Consider the following 23,501-nt stretch of genomic DNA (forward strand, 5'->3'; position numbering starts at 1 on the left):
AGCACGATGAAAACATTTATTGTAGGTATTGGGTATTTTCATATGAGTACTTTCCTTTAAATTAAATTTTAAAATGCCCTTCTTTCTTGAACTGAAAATCCTGAATAATACTAACTCCTTTCTGTTATGTTTAAGTCGCCATCATGACCATCAACAATTTTACATATTTATATGATACCATCAGTAGCACTAGGCTGCACACATTTGTGTCCCTGTTGTATAATTGAGAGAGGATCAGTAATCCTACGTGTAGATAAGATAAACACTCCTACAAATCAATAAGGAAACTGTAGATAAATAGACAAATGTTAGAATAGGCAATTCAGAGAAAAGGAAATCCTATATTATAAAGAAATGCATAATCAGATGCTTGATTTCACTAACAATTGGAAAAATGTTAACAATATAAACTATGAGATATCATCACATACCTGTTGGGAGGGGTAAACAGATTAAAACCTAATAATATCCACTTTATTGAACATGTAGACCAAAGGGAAGCCTTCTACTGTTAATGAAGGGAAAACAGGTATACATCGTTTTGCCAAACATGTTGACAAAAATCTAATAAAGCAATCTGGTCTCAACCAATGAGTTGGGACATTATCTAGAGCATGGCCAAATGTTGATTTGTAAAGAGATACTGAGTAGGAGGGTTGAGTTCACTGGAGTCACAGGAATGTCTTTGCGTCTCTCTGGTTACAGTTGTGTCTTCTTTATAGGTTGTATATTCTAAGAGTTATATAAAACCTGGGAATAAGCCCTAGCTGGTTTGGCTCAGTGGACAGAGTGTCGGCCTGCAGACTGAAGGGTCCCGGGTTCAATTCTAGCCAAGGGCACATGCCTGGGTTGCGGGCTCAATCCCCTGTGTGAGGTGTGCAGGAGGCAGCCAATCAATGACTCTCTCTTATCATTAATGTTTCTCTCTCTCCCTCTCTCTTCCTCTCTGATATCAATAAAAATATATTTTCAAAAAAAGTAAAAATAAAACCTGGGAATAAGAATAACTGAGGGCTCTATGAACAGGCTCTATCCAAGTTTTATTCTGAGTCTGAAACTCAGGAGGGAACCACTGAGAGCCACGCACTCCAGGTTCAGGCGCAGTACACCCGGTTGGGTCAAAATGGACTTAGGGATGCGAATCAAGAGACAATCAATATATTAAAGTGAGTGAGTCCAGAGGTCAAAGTTTCAACTGGGAAAGGCAAACTGAAAAGAGATATCATTTGCGAGAATTTGTAAAATACACAAGAGAACTGTGTATAATTTAAAGTAATATGCATTTTTATCTCCCATGTTTTGAAAGGATATATATATATATATCACTTTAAGTAGATAAAGTGGTTACCTTTGAGAGGGAAAGGAGAGACATGTTATTAAGTAGAGATCTTAAAGAGGCCTCAAGTGTATCTTAACTCTAAGAAAAGTATAATATGATTCAGATATGGCAAAATGCTAATATTTGTTACACCTCAGGGTGGAAGGAGGTTGTTGGATTTATTAGTCTCTGTTCCTTTTGTATCTTTGAATCTTTTCATAATTCAAATATTTAAAAAGCGATCGACATGTTATCCTCAAGGCTATACTTCTTAGAGAAAAAGGCTCTGAGAAAATAAAGTTCCAGCTCATGGCTCAGAACACGTAAAAATTAATTTGGTAACAGTATTAAGTGAGGAATTCCCTCATAACTTGTGACTGTGAGCAAATGCTTAATATTCAACCTGAATAACTGCCAGTTGGAACGTTGAGTTAGGGAAAAACCCACCTCCTAGAGCTCAGTGCCCACACACGTCTCCATTTTCCATGAAGACCTTCGCTAGAGTCTGAAAGGGTGAGCAGGGATTGTGTGTTACATTGGTTTTTTGTGTGCAAGGTCACCCTGAATAAGAATTGGGGAGAAGGAAAATGCAGGAGGTGACCTGCTATCTTTGCACCTGCCTCTGGGCCTGATTCTGCCCAAAGGAGAGAGTGGAAAGCTAACTAAAATCTAAAGGGACCATTTCTATAATGGATGCTCCAGGGCCCAAAATATGCCCAGTGCTGCTCTGAAACTTAAGTTTGGAGAAGTGCATTCTGTTTGCTCCAGCATGGAGAGCAGAAATGCTCAAAGGAGATGTGGTCTTGGTAAAAACAACCGTGTTGATGATATGGCATTGTTGAAAGAGGCCCTTTTATAAAGAGATAGAAACAGAAAATACCATCAACTGCCCCAGGGGGGAAATGGCATAAAAGGGGATGCAAATGGGGCCTCAGAGTACAATTTAGTGTTAATATTCCAATGGCTTTATGCTACTCCACAAACTGATAAAACCTAGAACTTGGACTCAGTTTCATTTGATTTGATTTCCTGTAACTGATGAGACGTCTATTTTTCTTACAAGTCAGGGTGTGTTTTCTTTCTGGATCTGACCCTTAAGAAAATCTTTCTCTAAGCTCCCTTCCAAAGTGCATCCAATACTTGTTTATTTAGGGCTTGGTCAACTGTTAATGCTCTTTAACCAATGTGCTTTTGCTCTCCACATTGCTGTTCCTTTTCTGTTTTATCTTTGGTTTTAAAAGTGATAAGACAAAAAACAAAGGTTTCTAGAACAACCCATCTTGACCTAAGATGTTAGTTTATGAATTCTTCTAACATTTAATAGGGTCTGAAAAATCAAATACCCCCAAAGTAACACTGAGATAGAAAAAGTCTCAAACTACTTCAAATGTGGGGCTGATTCTGCTTCCCACTAATTACGACAAAACAGCACTAGCGTTATGATTCGCACATTATATATTAACAGAGTTTCTGATATAGCATTATATAAATAGAAGCTTCTTCCTACCTCCTGAATTACATCCAAAAAAAATTAGATACCACTTTACTGTTATTTATCAAAAATCCTGGAATGCTTTTAATAGCTTATGTCCTGAAAAGGGAGATCAATACTTTTGTATGCAGAGTGCACACTGGGCCACAGAAAGATGACATTCGAGGAGCAATGAAATTAGAGTTAAGTATGCATATAACAAAATCAAAGTCATCTCCTTCTAGTGTTGTGATCCTAAATCAGAGGTGAAAAAGATGTGGACTGAATCCTCCTGAGAGACTTCAGGGGTGAAGTTTCAGAGCACAGGGTGAGTCAGTGAAATGAATAGAAAAGTTTTGCTAAAGATGCAACTAGGACTGCTGACATCTATAAGAGCAAAAACCAAGGTGACCTAGAGGCTGTGGAAATAAATGCCAACCAACTCCACTGACTCAAGTAACTATCTGAAAGCTCCACACCCATCTTTAAACATTCCAATGATCCCCTTTAATAGAAGGGAGACTATAAAACCTCTTAATCAGGATACAAACAAACATCTGACACCTGCCTACAATCCTATCTGTCTCTTTCTCAATCTCCCCATCTAGTCCTACATATATTTAAATTCTCCAGTTAGACTGAATTGCTCTTCGAATATGATATGAAGACATACCATGCTATGCCTGATCATGTCCATGATCAATTTATTTTTTCATACTGAAATGTACTCCTTTCTCTTTGGCATAGGTACATTCCTCCTCATTCTTTAATATCTAGTTCAGAACTAATTGCCATTGTGTAGTCTTCCTTAATCCACAAACAACCCAAAGTTATCAGTTCTTTACAATTTTATACCATCCTAATTGTGCATTACTATAGTACTTGGAACATTAAAGTCGAGTTGCTTGACATTTTTGTATGTCTACTGTTTCATATAGGAGTCTCCTTTAGGTAGAGCTTATGTCTCCTTCATTCTTTGCATTTTGCCCCTTTATCATGCTTCTAGCACAGCTAATCTCTGCAACTGGAAGAAGAATGAGAATTAAAAAAAAAAAAAAAGAGAGAGAGGTGATATAAGGAAGAACTCATTTGCCATCAAGTATTTCAAAGACAAAATGAGCTGTATTACATTTCATATACTAAATCTCTCTCTTTCTGCCCATCATTTCATATTAGTTCAGTAATCATATTAAAGAGTTTCATGAGTCATCAACCAAGTTATTAGTGAGCATTGTAGGTTTGGTCTCCAGGGACCTTTCAGAAAGCTGAGCTCAGGATCCTTTCAGAACTGTCCGAGTAGGAACTTTACCACTAAGCATGGAGAAACACTCATTATTGTATCCTTGACTAGTTCACCAAGGCCAAGCTAGCATATCTTTATGCATAGGAGGCACCTGATAGTGGTGGTGCAGTCAATCCGCATGCTCCCTAAGTGTGTTCCTTACAAAACTTTATTACTACACATACAGAGAAAACAGACAAAGCCCCTGTTGTAAAGAAAGAACCAATCTAAAAAAATGTTCATAAGAAACAGAAACATAAGAACGAGAACATTTGAAAAAACCTAGAAAGAGAGTAAAATATCAGGACTTGAAGGAGTTGTGGTCAATTCCAATGCAGGGATTAGTACATCATACTCCTCCCCTACTCATCACAAATAGTTATTATGCCCCTATTTTAACAGTTAGAATCAGGTAAAGAATTGGGTATTATCAGAGTAACTGGAGCCAAAATTAATTTGGAGAGACACTGTGGGGGCAATTCCAATATCCCCCTAGAGCAGGGAAGTACTGTTGTTTCTATAGGTAACCCTTCTTTCTCTGAATTGGTTGTCAGACACTAAGACTTTTTATTCAAATGCACCAAATGAGATGCTAGGTAAGAGAAGAGAGTGTACAATCTAAACCATGTGGGACCTGCATTTGCCCAAAGCAAAGTCTGTCTGGCATTTGCAAGCTTTGGATATACCTTGATATTCATCTCATCCATGAGGCATCATCACTTAGTGAACAGCCTGTTTGAGCCTGAAACTCCAAGTCATCTTCCCTATACAAGCAGGAACTAATGCAAACTAAAGTAGTGACACACTCATTGCTTTGGTACCACTCAAAAATAATGGAACAGCCCTAACCGGTTTGGCTCAGTGGATAGAGCGTCGGCCTGTGGACTGAAGGGTCCCAGGTTCGATTCCAGTCAAGGGCATGTACCTTGGTTGTGGGCACATCCCCAGTAGGAGGTATGCAGGAGGCAGCTGATGGATGTTTCTCTCTCATCGATGTTTCTAACTCTCTATCCCTCTCCCTTCCTCTCTGTAAAAAATCAATAAAATATATTTAAAAATAATAATGGAACAAAAACCACAGAAGCTAGCCTTGGCTTTATTGTTGGTTCAGGAGTTTTAGTAAACAACTTCATGATTATGTTAGTAGAGAATGTTCTAGGATTTCTGTCACGCCCAAACAGGAATCTTCAAAAATCCTGAGTTCAGAATCTTTTTAGGGCTACTTGGGTTTCTAACTATTGGGCAAGAAGTAAATAATTGAATAGATCTATAAGTCTACTTTGTTGATAGTGGCTATTTCATTTTTCTATGTCATATATAGATTCATGCACTTCCACCAGATGTCAATCATGTCCCACAAGGTACAAAAGTAGCCAGAATCTTGTTGACTCACTTGGCTAGGGTTTCCTGCATTATCCAGTTCTTTCACTTTTCACCCTGATTTTGCACATTCGCTCTAATCCTTGCCGACTTTCATCACACCTGGCTACACAGCTTCTTCTGAGATTCTAAGATTAATGTTTGACTCTCTGAACTTAAGTCAAATGAAATTTTTCTTACTGATATTAATTTTTTTCTTCCCTCTGATATGTACTAGTGATTTCAATTTTTCTTCTTTTTTCTTCCCTTTGAATTATGTACCAGCTTTATTATGTTTCTCTGCACAATTCCCCCAATCTGTCTTTCTCTACTCCAACTCCCCACTCTTCAATCACCTTGAGCCAATTTTAGTTTTTCCTTCCCCACTATCTAGCTCTGCTATTTTCCTCTATTCTTTTGAGAGATTGAGACAGTTGTAGTCAGCTAAGCTGTGCCCAGCTTTCTGATCCATAGAAATGATGACATAATGTTTATAGTATCAATCTATTAATAGTTAGGGTGATTTTTTTACACAACAGTGGATAACTAATAGAGTTGCTATGCCATAAATAGAAATATCAGTAAAAATAGCAGGACATTAAAATTTCTGCTCAATTGTAGCAAGTATCATTAGTCTAGGTTTCTCATCTTTGTATTGGGTCAAGACAAAAGTATAATTGAATCTCAATATTTCATTTTGTACAAGTTAACCAATTTGAACCTCAGTTACTCAGTTGTAAAACAGAGATAATGACAGAGGTCCTTTGGGTTTTACATAAAGTTTAGAAATAATGCATTCAATAATTTTTAATGGAATATTATATATAAGCACATAGGCAGTACTTTAGGCACTGGGAATGAAGTGACAAAACAAAAGGATCTTTCCTACAAGGCACAAAAGAATGGAATCTATGCACAATGCTTACCATTCTGTCTGGCACATGAAAGATTCACAGTAAAGAGTTCTTGTAACTGTTTTCACATCATGACCCTTTGTGTCTACCCAGCCATGCACCCTTTTCTTTGCTTACAGCAGGCAAAATATTCCAGTCTCCTTTGCAGGTACAATCACGTGATTCACCCCCAAAAAGTACACCCTGTTGGAGTAAATTGAACATAACATACCAACTAGTGCTGAAATTCCTGAAAATTGAGAAGTTGGGACAACTTCTATTTAAAAAAAAATCCCTGCTTTTATGCCCTTCTCTCTCCTTGACCGGACCACATCAGCCTTCTAATGACTTTGCATGTTTAATAATAACTCTCCTATAATATCTGTTAATAGCACAAGATTTTATAAGCTTACTCCTAGAATTTTTCTTTTTGTCTTGATTGCCAGAAAGGTCTGTGTTAAACATTGTATTCCATTATGACCTCCAGATCCATGGGGAAAGATAATCTTTAAAAGTTAAGAGACTTTGCAAAATAATAATAAAACCTAGTTTTCCTAGCTCAAATAAAATATTTTTTCTGAAACACCCCCCAGCTTAATCTAATATTGTGAGACTCCTTCCCTTCTACTTCAAAGTTTCATTTTATTATATATGAATTGATTTATTGGATTTGAATCTTGAGTATCCCCAAATGCTTTCCAAAATTTGGTAGAGACAGTTCACAAATACTTAAATACTCCAAATTAAAACTGTACGGTCTAGACCAATGACATACTAGGTTTTATGGTGCTTTGTTTTAATCACTCTTAATCAAGTTAGAAGATGTGGAGCACCGGAAGCCAGGAGCAAGGACAAAAGAAGCCCAGCATACTCTGTTCCTTCCTCCCAGGGTACTATTTGTCTACTCTTCCTACCTTTCCAGACAGGCGTCAGCAGCATTCTGGCTAGTTCTAATTCTTTCATCTGTATGTATTCTTGGACTCTGTTTCCTCAGAGTCAGTCATCTGTTTCCTCTGTGGGAGTTCCTAAAGGCTTCCATTTTCATAAATTCATGTTTGCAAAATTACAATGTACATTTCAAACATCCAAATCCAGAAGGCCATACATAACCCATGAGCTGAGTTGCTTGATGGAAGATGAAAAAGCACTGCCTAGAAAAAGGGGGAAAAACTCCTCTAAATTCCGTTCACGACGACTGCCCTGAGAGAAACGGGGGACATCCATCTGCGCTTGTCTAGACACAAATCCCCTTCCCGAGGGAAAGAAAATGCTTGCTAGGAAAGTTCTCTTAGATTTTAAAACAAGCATTTCAAAAATAATCACAAAAGGATTATTAAGTTACGAAGAAAGGATGCCATCTTTAATTCTGAAACTTAAGGGAAGAATAAAGAACTGGACGTGCCTTATTTAATTTACAGTGTTTCTGGAAACCAAGCTTGATAAATACAGTTAAATCTGGCATCACTGAGGTTTAAAGGATTAACATGTAGTAAAATAATTGCTAAAAATGGATTGCACATAATTTTAAAGATTCTGATTTTGATCATTTCAACTTGTAATTGTTAAAAAGGATACAATCACCCCGATAAGGTATTACTCTGTCAGATACGTTTTTCATTTATATTAATAAACACTTTTAAGCTTCAACTCTAATCAAGGATAGAAAAAATGAAGAGGTAGTCTTAAATGTCAGGGGGTCAAAATTTAATTAGGAAGTAATACACACACACACACACACACACACACCCTAGACTTTAGGGTGTGTGTGTGTGTGTGTGTGTGTGTGTGTGTGTATTACTTCCTAATTAAAAGACACAAAGGTAGACAGAACACAGATACTTACATAAAGACAGACAAAAGGGCAAACAAAGAGCTTGCAACACAGGCAGTATATAGTTGGTATGTAATGGGTGACACGGGTAAGAGCAAAGGGGGCACAGAGGAGTGGGATTGGTTGATGCGGTTAGAGAGAAAACTTTACAGACAAGGACAAAACCAGCCATTGTTATAGAACAAGTAAAACGCAGAGACAAAAGCCAGGTGGGGAGGCTATTTTGGGATCATTTTGACCAGAATAAACACAGCTTCTCTGGTTCTTATGTCCATCTGTTACTTCAGGTCCTCTAGCTACAAGCAAAGCTTCTTATTTCCCCTAGTCAAACTATTTCTGGAATACACCAGTGACGTGTCACATGCTCTCTAACAAGTGACTGTCCGCATATCCTCCCTTTCTTTGATTCAAGCACCTGTCACTGATCTGGCAGATATTCTAGTCAAGGGGACTTACTGCCACCTCTCTTGTGCACAATTAATACATCCTGGCCACCAATCCCAGTGGACACCTGTGCAGGTCCTTCCTCTGTGCACTGTCACTACCATGAATGCCAGTCCTTGGGACCCTGGGAGTGAGGAAGAAGTACCACATCCTTTGCAGTCCCCAGAATTATGAATCCGTGATGTGACTCATGCAGAACTGGAGGTTCACTGTCTTCCTTTTAGTTTTACTTTGACAACCAGGCACTAGGAAAGTGATGTTTCCGCCACAATGTTGCTCTAAACTATAGATACGTAAACATGGAACTGTGCCCACCCGATCCCACCTCCACTTCCATAGGAGAGGTTTATTATCAGGCTAAAATTGTGTCTTACTTTCTCTCCTTAAGTTGTATTTTCTCAGGTGATTCTTCAGCCCCTCGATGCTTCGAGAGCGGGACATGTCTTTATTCTAGCAGAACATATTATTTACAAATAAGCCAAAATAGGGAAAATATTCTTATGTTTCTTCGTGGCCAGGGCTTTCTGACTGGTAATGTGGTTCAAAAAATGACTCAATAAAAGTCCTATGACAGTGAAATAAAACTGAAAATCTCCAGGTTATCTATCTCCTGCAGAGAAATGTGTTTACATGTCAAAAGGGGATAAAACCTAGAGCCATTCATTTATATTCCAAAGGGTTGTATCAATATGAGAACATTTCCTGGAGAGGGTTTATTAATGTTAAAGAGAAAAGGGACTTGGCTGACGTGGCTCAGTGGTTGAGCGTTGACTTATGAACCAGGAGGTCACGGGTTCAATTCCCGGTCAGGGCATATGCCTGGGTTTTGGACTCGCTCCCCAGTAGGGAGCATGCAGGAGTTAGTCGATCAATGATTCTCTCTCATCATTGGTGTTTTTCTCTCTCTCACCCTCCTCTTATCCGAAATCAGTAAAAATGTATTTTTTTAAAGAGCAAAGTTTTCTCTTCTCCTCTTAGGAGGGGAGAGAGGCAGCTGAGCACCAGTTCCTACATAAGCTCTCAGATTCATAATTCTGTGGCTCCTCTACTGTAGTATGGACCCCCCTTGTATGTGCAAAATTCATCTGCCCTCATCACATGCCTTGAGAAGCAGAATGAAGTATGGAGCACTAGCAAGGTTACTGTTGTAATTAATATGTTGTTTTTTTTTTCTCTGAGCCCAGAATCTTTCATTTGTTTTCAGGATAAAATAAATATAGATATTTAAAACCATCAGCCAAATTCCTAAAATACCTGAAGTATGTAGGTTTCGGTCATACAGAAAGAGCTTTAGGACAAACTACACATGTGCCTATTTAAGGGCTATTCAAGGGCTAAAATGTCCTTCTCATTCCTCCTACACTTCTGACTTCCACCACCAGGAATATCACAACCACCACCAAGTAAAACATTTCCTCCATATCATTATCCATTGGAGCTTTCAGAGATAAATACTTTACACCTATAATAAGGGCCATATTAAAATACATATATTAGGATGTCTAGGCTGAACAACCTCAGTCCTTAGAGAATCTGTTGATATTCTTTACTTCCATAATCAAATTTTAAGGTTGATTATGGAGAACTGAACTTAGACTGTCATAGGCTTTTTATCTATAATATAGGATGTTTTTTGTCTTCCCAATAAGCTGTCCCTACCATCTTCTTCTGATATTGATCTTCCTTCAGTCTGCACGCTACACATCAAGTCATATATAGCAGTTCACCTAGACCTGTCCAATCATAAAACTTAATCTCTCTAGCAACAGAAATCAGTCCAAGTGGAATAAGTATAGTCCAAGTGACTAAGCAGATTGCTTCCCTTTAGAAAGAGAATGTAGAAAGGAAGGGGGGTGGGGGAATGTCTTCATATTTATCTTGAAATCTTGAGCTATAAATCTAAGGATGCTAGAGGACCTATTCTCTACTGAAACAAAAATGTAATATCCTATTTTTTGTATTCAATACATACACATTAAATGCTAATTATATGATAACACTGTTCTAGTCCCTAGGCACCTACAGAACCACCTGCCTCTAGGACCTGAATCTAGTTGGGGACCATGTAACTGAAGAGAACATATAAATGTCAAAAGACTGATAGAATGGTCCCTACTGTCTTCAGCTGAGACTTGAGCCAGATTTTGAAGGATAAGTTCAAGGCACAGCTGTAGAGAAAGAGAAAACGGAGAACATTACTGGAAGGAGAGTGGAGACAGAATGGATATGTTTTGCTTGAAGAATAATGAACACACCTGTTTAAATGGATCAGATGATTTTTTTACAGAGGAGTCATGGGAAAAAATTATCCATCTTAAGTGCAGTCACCAGAAAGCCAGTAGACAGTGGCTTTTTTTTCATGTCTCCCCATACAGTCTTTCACATATATTCCAATAACACTGACCATTCTTAGATGACAAAACATCAGGCAATACATGAGAAGCTAAGGCCCAGAGCATTAAGTAATTTGTGTAAGGTCACAGCTAGTTGGTAGAAGTCAAGGAATTGAGTTCTTCTGATTCCTAACCTGGATTTGTTCTACTACATTATTTTGAGATGCAAATGTGCCCCTCATTACTATTCCCAGTTAGGGCACTTTTTATTTGTTAATTATCTTACATATAGAAATAGTGGAAGACATCTCTTGTTTTTATGAAAAGTTCACAGAAGCATAAAAGCTATATCATCTCTACTAAGTATATATCATCTCTACTAAGTAATATCATCTCTACTAAGTAAAAACAGATAATCTAGAGAGGCTACATACTGTATGATTCCAACTATATGACATTCTAGAAATGACAAAACTATGGAGACAGTAGAATGATCTATGGTTGACAAGGAATTGGGAGGAGGAGAGGGATGATTAGATGAAGTACAAAGTTTTTTTATGACAGTGAAAAATACATTGTATGATAACGTAAGGATGGACACATGTTATTACACATTAGTCAAACCCTTAGAATATACACCAAGAGTTAACTCTAATTAAATATGGACTTCAGATGATTATGATGTGTCAATATAGGTCATTAATTGTGACAAATCTACCAATCTTGTAGGGGTTATCAATAATATGGGACACTATGCATATGTGCAATCCAGGGGTATACGGGAAATATCTGTATCTTCCCTTTAATTTTTCTATGAGCATTAAATTGTTCTAAAATAATAAAGTCTTAATAAAAAATTATGCCATCTGTTTAGCCCACGTGTTCTCCAAAATAATGGAATTTTAATTTCTGCATATAAAGTGCTTAATATCAGAATCCTATTAAAAATACAGTATTTTTTTGTCCCCTTTGAAGAAGGAACTGCCTGATCACGTACACATTGCCATAAACTTGCATCAACTATCAAACTTAAAAAGTGACATTTCAATGTAATCTGTTCAGTGAAGAGTGAGCTACTCACTACATATCTAAATATGATATCACTGAATATATTTTGCCTCCTCCCCAACCTTATGCAGCAACCTGACTGTAAATGAGATCTGTGAAGATGAGTCTGGTTAAGTGTTCACTTACTACCAAGCTGTTAACAATTGATTATAATTCAGGTTTTATTGAACAGCACATCAAATATGTAAGCAGGTAATGGGGCTGATGAAAACACAATAAACTTGCTCTACATCAGCCTAATTTAGTTTCATAAAAAACAAATAGGTAATTTTTATATAATATTGCCCTAGAATGTTAGCATCCTCATAATCCACAAAATTATTCCTCCAGTTTAACTCGGCAGTCATATGAACCCAAAAAGCACTCTTGAGCAAAACATGGTCTTTACTGAGGAAGTAATATAATCCATGGAAAATAACCCACAGACCATTTTGTCACTCTTTAGATCTGTTTCTAGCCACTCAAGCAAGGCAGTCAGGTGGCAAATTGGGAGTTTCTCCACAGAGAGCCACCCCTGGTCATTTACAAGTCTAACAGGGTCTGGCCTGTGTTTACAAACACCTTTAGCAGCAAAGTATGGTCAAGACCAGTGGTCGGCAAACACATTAATCAACAGAGCCAAATATCAACAGTACAACGACTGAAATTTCTTTTGAGAGCCAAATTTTTAAAACTTAAACTATATAGTAGGTACATTGTTATTAACTTAACTAGGGGCTCGGTGCACAAAATTCGTGCACTGGGTGTATGTGTGTGTGTGTGTGTGTGTGTGGTGGGGGGGGGGGGAGTGTCCCTCAGCCCAGCCTGCCCCCTCTCACATACAGGAAGCCCTCAGGCGTTGACCCCCATCACCCTCCAATCACAGGATCGGCCCCTTGCCCAGGCCTGACGCCTCTGACAGAGGCGTCAGGCCTGGGCAGGGGACCCTCATTTCCCCCATCACTGGTTCTGCCCCCAGCCCAGGCCTGATGCCTCGGCCAGAGGCGTAGACCCCCATCACCCTCCGATCGCCTGATCAGCCCCTTGCCCAGGCCTGACGCCTCCGCCAGAGGTGTCAGGCTTGGACAGGGGACCCCCATTTCCCCCCGATCACTGGCTCTGGCCCCCACCCAGGCCTGAGGCCTCTGGCCCAGGAATCATGCCTGGGCAGGGGACCCCATCTCCCTCTGATCGCTTGCTCCACCCCCCGCCCAAGCCTGATGCCTCTGACCCAGGCTTCAGGCCTGGGCAAGGGGACCATCATATCCCCCCAATCCCCGGCCCCGCCCCCCACCCAGGCCTGATGCCTCGGCCAGAGGAGTTGACCCTCATCACCCTCCGATCACCAATCACCGGATTGGCCCCTTGACCAGGCCTGAGGCCTCCGTCAGAGGTGTCAGGCCTGGGCAGGGGACCCCCAGCTCCGCGTGGTTGCAGGCTCTGCCCCTGCCCAGGCCTAACATCTCTGGCCTAGGTGTCTGGCCCGGGCAGTGGGGACCCGCAGCTGCAGCGGCCCCGCGATCGTGGGCTTCACTTTAGGCCCAGGCAAGGGACCCCTATCTCCTGGGACTGCCAGCTTCGACCGTGCCCAGCTCCCATTGCTGGCTCCACCCCTCCTTCCTGCTATCACTGGCCAGGGCGGCAAAGGCGCCTGATTCTCTGATCATGGCTGGGGGGCATGGCAAAGGCGGCCCCAGGGCCGCCTTTGCCCTGCCCCCCAGCTCTTAGCTCCCCTCTGGGTTTCCGATCACTGTCAGTGGCAGGGGGCTTCTTCCTGCTTTCCCTTTCGCCTCCCTGCATTGTGCCTACATATGCAAATTAACCACCATCCTGTTGGCAGTTAATTGCCAATCTTAGTTGGCAGTTAACTGCCAATCTTAGTTGGCAGTTAATTTGCATATAGCCCTGATTAGCCAATGAAAAGGGTATCGTCGTACGCCAATTACCATTTTTCTCTTTTGTTAGATAGGATTAGGATACTCCTAAGGCTTAGGAAGAGCCACACTCAAGGGGCCAAAGAGCCACATGTGGCTCACGAGTCGCGGTTTGCCAACCACGGGTCTAGACCAGTGATGATGAAACTTTTGAGCTCGGTGTGTCAGCATTTTGAAAAACCCTAACTTTACTCTGGTGCCGTGTCACATATAGAAATTTTTTGATATTTGCAACCATAGTAAAACAGAGACTTATATTTTTGATATTTGTTTTATATATTTAAATGCCATTTAACAAAGAAAAGTCAGCCAAAAAAAATGAGTTCACGTGTCACCTCTGACACGCGTGTCATAGATTCGCCATCACTGGTCTAGACAAGAGTTTGTGAACATTCTGCCTTTCCTTAGATTCTTTTTTGCAATGTACTCTTTATTCTATTCCCTTTACCATGCCCTATGGCCACAACACATGGGTGCCACTCTGCCTGAAACTTGCCCCTATTTCAGGATATGTCTTCCTTTAGGCAGTTATTTTCAAGGGGGTTAGCCCCTCCCAAGGACCCATGGCAATATCTAGAGACACTAGGTTGTCACAACTGGGGAAGGAGAAGGGAGGAGGTCCTAGTGGGTTAAGGCCAGGGTTGCTGCACAGGAGAGCTCCCTGCCCCCAAGAAAGAATTACTCAGGCTAAAACAGTGGTTCTCAACCTTCTGGCCCTTTAAATACAGTTCCTCATGTTGTGACCCAACCATAAAATTATTTTCGTTGCTACTTCATAACTGTAATGTTGCTACTGTTATGAATCGTAATGTAAATATCTGATATGCAGGATGGTCTTAGGCGACCCTTGTGAATGGGTCGTTTGACCACCAAAGGAGTCGCGACCCACAGGTTGAGAACTGCTGGGCTACAACATCTATAGTACAGAGGCTGGGAACATTCTGCCTTAGGGTCTTGAGTCTAATAACCTGAATATAAAACTAGGCAGAACCTTGTAGGCTGTAACAAGGAAAAGAAAATGTGACCGTTTGTCTTCCATGTCTTGGACTCCTTTCTTTTTTCCTCATCCTTTGTCTTAGTATCTCCCCTTCTTTGACCAATGCCCCTGTTTCTCTTCCCAAAATAAGATATACTCTCAGGACAGAGTTTGACAGGCTTATATAAAAAAATAAGTGACCAACTCAATGTGACTATAAGATTTTTTTTTAAATGAAAAATAAAACATCAGCCCAAAAGTAGAAACTTGGGCATTAGTGATATGCATGAGTTTTTTTGAGGACATATGCCTGATTCACATGCCCAGAAACTGACAAGAGAACAAATTCGTTTTAGAACATATATATATATAATATATATATATTATATATATATATATAATATATATATTATATATATATAATATATATATATTATGTATATATATTATATATATATAATTTTCAACAAAACTCTGCACAATCGTAATCAAAGATCTAATCTCTGATCCTATGGTCTTCCTCAAACTCCATGTGTCTAGTACATACTCCAACAATTCTAATTAGCAACCAATGAGTCAACAGCTAATATTTTTGCTTTCATTTCTTTAACAAATTCTGTAGTTACACATAAAGAACCAATTCTGTTCCTTTTTAAGAAAAATTGGTGACAGAAGCAAAATAATTCATATACCTTGCATATTCTAGTTCTTAGCCCAATAACATCCACTTTTCCTTGACATGTAGTATTATATCTCTTACTACAGTTGTGTACAAACTATTTCAATGTCTTCCACCTGGTTACTTTTGAGTTATCTTCAATAGATCCTGAAAAATAGAACACATCTAACTATCTTAACTATCTTTCTCATCTCATCTATTCAATTAAAAATTAAATGTGGACATCAGAATCAGGAAGGTAATTCAGTTACATCCCCAGAGTATTCAATTACTGTATGAGAGGTCTAGGATGAGAATGTTAAAAGCTCTGAAAATTAACAAATAAGAGCAAAATCTTGATTAGCAACAACAACCCAGGACAAATTGCTCTGTTTCACTGATTTTCTTTTTCAGTTAAAAAAAATCAACCAGAAAATTATATACATTTCAAGACACTGGTGAAAATTATGTTAAAGTATCTCAATCAACTGAGCATGCTGTCCTTGCTTTTAAGCAGATTTTGACTCAATGGGCACTACTCCTTCTGTTCATTAAAGCATCCCAAAATAGAGTAAGGAAAAAAAAAAACTGTCTCTTGAAAAATGCCTAAAATCTTTGTGTGCACAAAAAAAAATTGCATGTAAATTCTGTATCTTTCATCTGCTAGAATTATCATTCCCACCACTCAGGAGCAGGCATGAGCTGAGTCCTCCCTGTCTCTGACAGTCTTTTTTTCCCAATCTTTAATTTCTTTATTAAGGTATGACATATGTGACCTCATTCCCCCCATAACTCCCCCCTACTCATGCCCTCACCCCGTTGTTGTCTGTGTCCATTGGTTGGGCTTATATACATGCATAAAAGTCCTTTGGTTGATCTCTCCCCCTTACCCCCACCCTCCCCTACTTTCCCTCTGAGATTTGCCAGTCTTATCGCTGCTTCTCTGTCTCTGGATCTATCCATTTTCATCAGCCTATGTTGTTCTCTATATTCCACAAATGAGTGAGATCATGTGTTATTTATCTTTCTCTGACTGGCTTATTTCACTTAGCATCTGACAGTCTTTACCTAGTGTCATACCCAAGGGGGCACTGCCATGTGTCAGTGATGCCATGTGAAGCTGAGACTTTATAACAAATAGAGCAAATGGGCCAGAAACTGAGAGCAACAGGAATGTGAGAGGGGTCCTCTAATGGGTGCAAGAAAAGTCCTTAAATTGAAAAGTTATATCCCTATTTCTTAAATCTTCCACATGAAGAAAGAAATACTATTATGACTTGCTGTGTTGCTCTATTGAATGCAAAGGGCAAGCCAATTTGAAAGAAAACAGTGAATTTCAGCTAGTTCAGTGGTTCTCAACCTTCCTAATGCTGCGACCCTTTAATACAGTTCCTCATGTTGTGGTGACCCCCAACCATAAAATTATTTTCGTTGCTACTTCATAACTGTAATTTTGCTACTGTTATAAATTGTAATGTAAATATCTGATATGCAGGATGTATTTTCATTGTTACAAATTGAACATAATTAAAGCATAGTGATTAATCGCAAAAACAATATGTAATTATATATTCAATATGTGTTTTCCGATGGTCTTAGGCGACCCCTGTGAAAGGGTCGTTCAACCCCCAAAGGGATCATGGCCCACAGGTTGAGAACCACTGAGCTAGTTAAAATGCAAGTTGATTTTTATCCTTATTGTTATCATTATTATTTCTAAGTCTAACTCTGTGAGGATTCTGAAGAACAACAATCTCTGGATATGCTCTTTATTTTGTGACATTACACTATATCCATTCTGCTTATATTTCTAAGAGTGCTACCAATGTCTCTATTCATCTCTTTTTTATTCTTGATATTCCAGAATAAATATCTACAGAAATCTTTGTAAATAACCTTTGCCCTGTAGAAGGAAACGTATTTGTAACACAGAGAACTTGGAACACTGCTGTATCTGACCTTTTAGAGACACATCTAGTTTTGAAAAGCCCAGTGGTTCCAAAGTCCATGTGCAAGCTGGAGAAGCCCTCCTCACCTTGGGGTTTAAGGCGAGGTCATTCCATACAGGCATGGGACCCAAGTCATTACCCAGTCAAAACCCCGTGCAATATAGACTTAAATTCTCTTTGTGTTCTCCCCTTCCTTGAATTTATTCTCATTCCCCCCGTACATACAAATTCACAAGGCATGAAGGACTTTTAGAAATGGACTAAAGCCAAGAGACACTAGTCAAGAGCATAAACTACTAAAAATAGGCCAGTTTTTGACACAACTATTCAAAGTTAGGGGCGGTTCTGTTAACTCAGTGGAAGTAAGTCTTTTTGTCCGCCCCAATGCACCGGAGAGCTATGACAGGCTCATATAAGTAACTGTGTCTTACCACAGCACCGATTCCCACGTGGGCAGTCACACCCCCTGCAGGGGGGCATGTAAGGCTTTCCTAGAGGGGCAGGACATATATTGAATGCTTAACCCTTTGTCAGAAGCCTCCACCTCCTTTAAGTGCTTCATTGCCAGGAATTACCCAGAGCCTTTATGCTTCCTTCACTATGGTTGTCCATAGTCCTTCCTCAAGGTCCTACCTTCTCAAGAAACAGACTAAGAAATAGTTTTCAACTTTGAGATTCCAAGTTTCAATCACATTGCCACTACCTTGTAGCCTTGCAAAACTTTTTCTTCTCTTAACTGATTCAAACTTCCACGTTTGCATATGTAATTGGAAATAAATTTTTATTATCTGCCTACTGCTTTTGTAATTGGAAATAAATTTTTATTATCTGCCTACTTCATAAGGTCCTTGCGAGGATCAAATGAGATTATATATGAAAACTACAAAGTCACATATGCATGCAAAGCAAAAAAAAATCATTATTCTGCTAAAGTTATACAAATTTCAACTCAAGAATCGAAGACAGCAAGCACCGCTTCCATGATCATGCATAATACAGATGCATAAAGGCCTAAAGAACACAATGAAACAGATTTATTCAAATGTGGACATTAATCACTCATTGACATTTTGGTCGAATCTATTTGCCATGTTTACCTGTCTCAGAGAGCAATTTTGTAGCTTCCAGCACCTTCTCAGTGTAAACACCAGCTTCATAGTTCTCCATTTCAGCATTGATGATGTGTATGACTCGAGCTGCCCGGCCCCTGATGGCCCCCGCAGTCCGGTCCAGAGTGTCCACGTCCCCCTCTTGTAGAGCTATCACACATTTGTTCACGTCCTCCAAGATGTGATTTTCTGGGGGGGAGAGGGGGAGGGAAACATGTACACATTTATATAATCTTGTATCACTCAAACCTTTAAGAAGCAATCTAAGATTCATCAACTATCATGAACCATCATCTTGCATATCAATATATGCCTGATGACACAAAAGTGATATTTAAAGGACAGAGTTTATCATTACAATAGTGAGCCTCAAGCTTGAGCAGCAGCCTGAGGACTAGCAGAATCATATAGACCAGTGGTTCTCAACCTGTGGGTCGCGACTCCTTTGGTGGTCAAACGACCCTTTCACAGGGGTCGCCTAAGACCATCCTGCATATCAGGTATTTACATTGCGATTCATAACAGTAGCAACATTACAGTTATGAAGTAGCAACGAAAATAATTTTATGGTTGGGTCACAACATGAGGAACTGTATTTAAAGGGCCAGAAGGTTGAGAACCACTGATATAGACTGTTAGGAGTCATTCCCAGTATTTTTTATTCAGTCTGGAGTGGAGCCCAAGAAACTGTATTTCTATCAAGTTCTCAGGTGATGTTAATGTTTCTGGTTTAGAGACCATTCTTTGAGGAGCATTAACTTAAAGAATATCCCTTTCTTGGTTTCAATGTTTGAGAGCGATTACATGGAAAGGTCTTTTAGAAGTGGTTGTGCAGCTAATACAAAGTTGACTGGCCAAGCAGAAACATTTCTGAACATGACCAGCTTTGAGCTCATGTTTGTTGGATCATGTTTTCATCAAGGAGCATTTAGGGGAAACCATAGAATGAACAAACATCACCCAGTCAGTCTTCTAATGTCATGTCATGCACAAGGTATGTGCAATGGGGAAACTGATCAGGTGAATATGGTCACAGAGTTCTCCACAACTAAAATACAATCCAGTCTTGTGGCTGATTCCCTCAGGTTAGCATCAAGATCAGTGATTACTTCGTGGCTATTGCCCCAAATAGAATCAAGCAGGCAGGGTAGGAGGCTTCATGCTCCACTAGCCAGAGAAAACACGCAATCTGGTCCCTTACCATTTTGCAAGTGTGCAATTCTGTATTTCCCACATCCAATGTGAAATTTGTAATCATGTCCCTTGTGTATTATACTTTTTAAAATATATTTTTATTAATTTCAGAAAGGAAGTGGGAGAGAGATAGAAACATCAATGATGAGAGAGAATCATTGATTGGCTGCCTCCTGCATGCCCCACACTGGGGATCGAGCCCACAACCTGGGCATGTGCCCTGATCAGAAATGGAACCTTGACCTCTTGGTTCATAGGTTGATGCTCAACCACTGAGCCACACTGGTCAGGCTGTATATTCTTTAGAAATGGAATACTAAGGAAATGTTTAAAAAGTTTAGTATTTTTAGTTTCAGGAAAGAAAAGACCTTAAACTGAAAATACACACCTTCACACTCCTAATAGATTAAATAGAACAAGTTTAATAGTCTTAAATAATCTGGTACCTTTTTAAATTTAAATAATATGGTACCTTTTAAAAATTATAACTGCCAGACTCAATGAATCCTATCTAATAAAAGAGAAACATGGTAATTAGCCATACCTCCGCTACCCTTCCCATTGGCTAATCAGGGCGATATGCAAATTAACTGTCAGCCAAGATGGCGGCCGGCAGCCAGGCAGATTGAAACTAACATGAGGCTTGCTTGCTTCACTGACGGAGGAAACCAACGTTCCCCGCCTGCCTTGCCAGCATCTGAACTTGCAGTTTGAAACATTGTTACAAATATAGAAGCTAAACAAAACCCCAGAAGCCTGCTTTCAGCCAGCCAGGATCTCAGAGCTGGAGTTGATACAGTGTTTCGATTATAGAACACAAACAAACCAGATACCTGCTTTCAGCAGCAGAGGCCTCAGAGCTGGAGCCAGAGCTAAAGCTGGCCCAGAATAAAAAAAAGAGAGAAAAAAAGGAGCAGTTGGGAGCTTCAGTCACCCGCAAGCCTGAAAACAGCCCTCAGCCCCTCACCCAAACTGGCCAGGCACCCCAGTGGGGACCCCCACCCTGAAGGGTGTGTGACCAGCTGCAAACAGCCATCATCCCCTCATCCAGGCTGGCCAAGCACCCCAGTGGGGACCCCCCACCCTGATCCAGGACACCCTTCAGGGCAAACCAGCCAGCCCCACCCATGCATCAGGCCTCTATCCTATAGAGTAAAAGAGTAACATGCCTCCCAGCACCAGGATCAGCGGAGCCATGAGGCCTCCTGGCACCGGGATCAGCATGACAGGGGGCAGCGTCCAAACCCCCTGATCGCACTGCGGCTCTGTGTGTGACAGGGGGTGGGGCCACAACCTCCCTATCAGCCATGATCTGTTCATGACAGGGGAAGGCGCCCCAACCCCCTGATCAGCCCTGCTCTCTGCCTGATAGTGGGGAGCTCCCCAACCCCCTGATCGCCCTGTGGCTCTGTGTGTAACAGGGTGCGGCGCCCCAACCACCCCCCCATGGGCCCTGGTCTGTGTGTGAAGGGGTAGAGCCATAAGCTCCCCATCAGCCCCACCCTGAGTGTGAGAGTGGCGGCGCCCCAACCCCCTGATCGGCCCTGCTCTGTGAGTGACAGGGGGGAGGTCCCCAGCCCCCTTATTGACCCTGCTCTGTGCGTGACAGGGTACGGAGCCCCAACCCCCCTGATGGGCCCTGCTCTGTGCGTGACAGGGGGTGGCGCCATAACCTCCCCATCGACCCTGCCTTGAGTGTGACAGGGGGCGGTGCCCCAACCCCCCAATCGGCCCTACCCTGAGCATGACTGAGGGTGGCATCGCAACCTCCCAATCCGCCCTGTTCTGTGCATGACAGGGGGCGGCGCCCCAACTCCCCAATCGGCCCTGCTCTGAGCCCAAACAGGGGCTGCACCTAGAGATTGGGCCTGCCCTCTGCCACCCGGGAGCAGGCCTAAGCCAGCAGGTTGTTATCTCGCGAGGGGTCCCAGACTTTGAGAGGGCACAGGCTGGGCTGAGGGACCCCCCTCCCCCCCAATGCACAAATTTTTTTGCACCAGGCCTCTAGTAGATAATGAAGGACTAAAATAAGTGTTCCCCACAATGTTTGCCACTTTAAGAAGTTTCTAGAACTAGTTCTAATTTTAAAATTCCCAAAGAAGGAGAAATGAGAGGGCACTTGGCAAACCCCTGCCTCTACCATGGATCTCTCCTACTTTCATTAAACCATCACTCACAGGGAATATTTGTTCTTATAGAACATTTGATAGAAAACGGCAAAGTATAACTTACTTTTCATTAAGAACATCCGTTTTGACCTCATATAATATGATTTCCTCACTCAACCATTACAAATGTCTGCTTTCTACTTTCTCCAGTTCTTTAATTTCAATTAGAATAGAAAAATAAAGGAAGTGTTTACATTTTAATATTCAGATATCTTAAAGTCACAAGAAGTAGTACTTCTGAATGTTGATATTTTTCTAAGTAAAAGAAAAAAACAATTGTGAAAATTAGACTTAGAAGTTTTCATTGTGATTATGGAGACTGCTGAAAATCACCCCTTTATAAGATATAGATCTCGGATTATATCATGGAAACCCACCTAACAAAGACACCTGAGAAAAGGGTTTACTCAAATGAAATCCAGGACAGGATTTTAAATTCAAAAGTTGGATTGACGTAGGCCTCGTACTGCCTGGCTGGATCCCTCCAGACAATTAAAATGCTCCCTGAGCCCTGAAAGTGAGCAACTGAGAAGTCCTAGTGTCAAAAACAGCCATCCAGTTGCCATTTTCTTTGAATAACCTCATATAAGAAAAGGCATAGCTCCTCCTTTTCTGTGCATAAAGATGGAATTTTGGAGTTGAATGCAAACAAGAATCTGTTAATTATATTAGATACTAATCTCTTTGGCATTAATACATTTTTTAAAAAATTAAGCAATCCACTTATGACTCAGTATCTTACAAGAAAATGAGAGTTTTTTAAAAATCCCATTTCCCAAACTAGAAATATGCAACTAATTTAATTAGACAAAAAATATGCTTCTGTATATATAGCTGTATCTGAAGGAGGCCAGCAGAACTTGAAAATCCATGATATAAAAAACATTTTATGCTAAGTGAAATAAGCCAGTCAGAGAAAGACAAATACCATATGATCTCACTTATATGTGGAATCTAATGAATAAAATAAACTGACAAACAAAATAGAAACAGAGGCCTGGATATGTGGAACAGACTGACAGTTGTCAGAGGGAGTGGGGAGCAGGGGACTGGATGAAAGGTGAAGGGATTAACCTAAGAACATATATGCATAACCACAGTGTGCTGATGGACAGAGGGACATGGGGAGAGAGGGCTGGGTGGAGGTGATCAAAGTGGGGGAGGGGCATTTGTAATAGTGTAAATAAAAGTTTAAAAAAACACATTGCTTTTAATTAGTCATATCATCAACTAATTTGTGCAATGATAATCAAGTTAACCGTATCATGTGAATAAAGTATTGACTCAGTTTTCTGAGTAACTTTTTTTGGAAATGCTAAGATAGTGTTCTCAGCATTTCCCAACCTTCTCCAATTAGAGGTGCCCCTTTCATGGAAAAAGTAAATTACAATTCCCTCATAGCAACAGTTATACTGTAGATGGGACTATATCAAAGCTCCAATGATAGAGAATGCTTTAAATAAATGTGCATTTTATTAATCTAAGTACCAACAATGCATTTTAAAAAGAGCTCCCCCTGTTTACATAGACATTTG

The 23,501-nt window shown here is 40.3% G+C and overlaps 1 protein-coding gene across 3 annotated transcripts in view; it reads right to left on the minus strand.

The window, feature by feature from the left end:
• CTNNA2 (catenin alpha 2) overlaps nucleotides 1–23,501 on the minus strand; it is a 1,136,278-nt gene that overhangs the window by 76,108 nt on the left and 1,036,669 nt on the right. For all 3 annotated transcript variants that reach the window (XM_059659311.1, XM_059659308.1, XM_059659310.1), the window contains exon 12: nucleotides 18,593–18,793. In XM_059659311.1, the coding sequence (XP_059515294.1) occupies nucleotides 18,593–18,793 (201 nt within the window). The remainder of the gene's footprint in view (nucleotides 1–18,592; nucleotides 18,794–23,501) is intronic.

The sequence above is a fragment of the Myotis daubentonii genome, chromosome 12 (genome assembly GCF_963259705.1).
Source record: "Myotis daubentonii chromosome 12, mMyoDau2.1, whole genome shotgun sequence".
In the NCBI taxonomy this organism is placed as follows: domain Eukaryota; kingdom Metazoa; phylum Chordata; class Mammalia; order Chiroptera; family Vespertilionidae; genus Myotis; species Myotis daubentonii.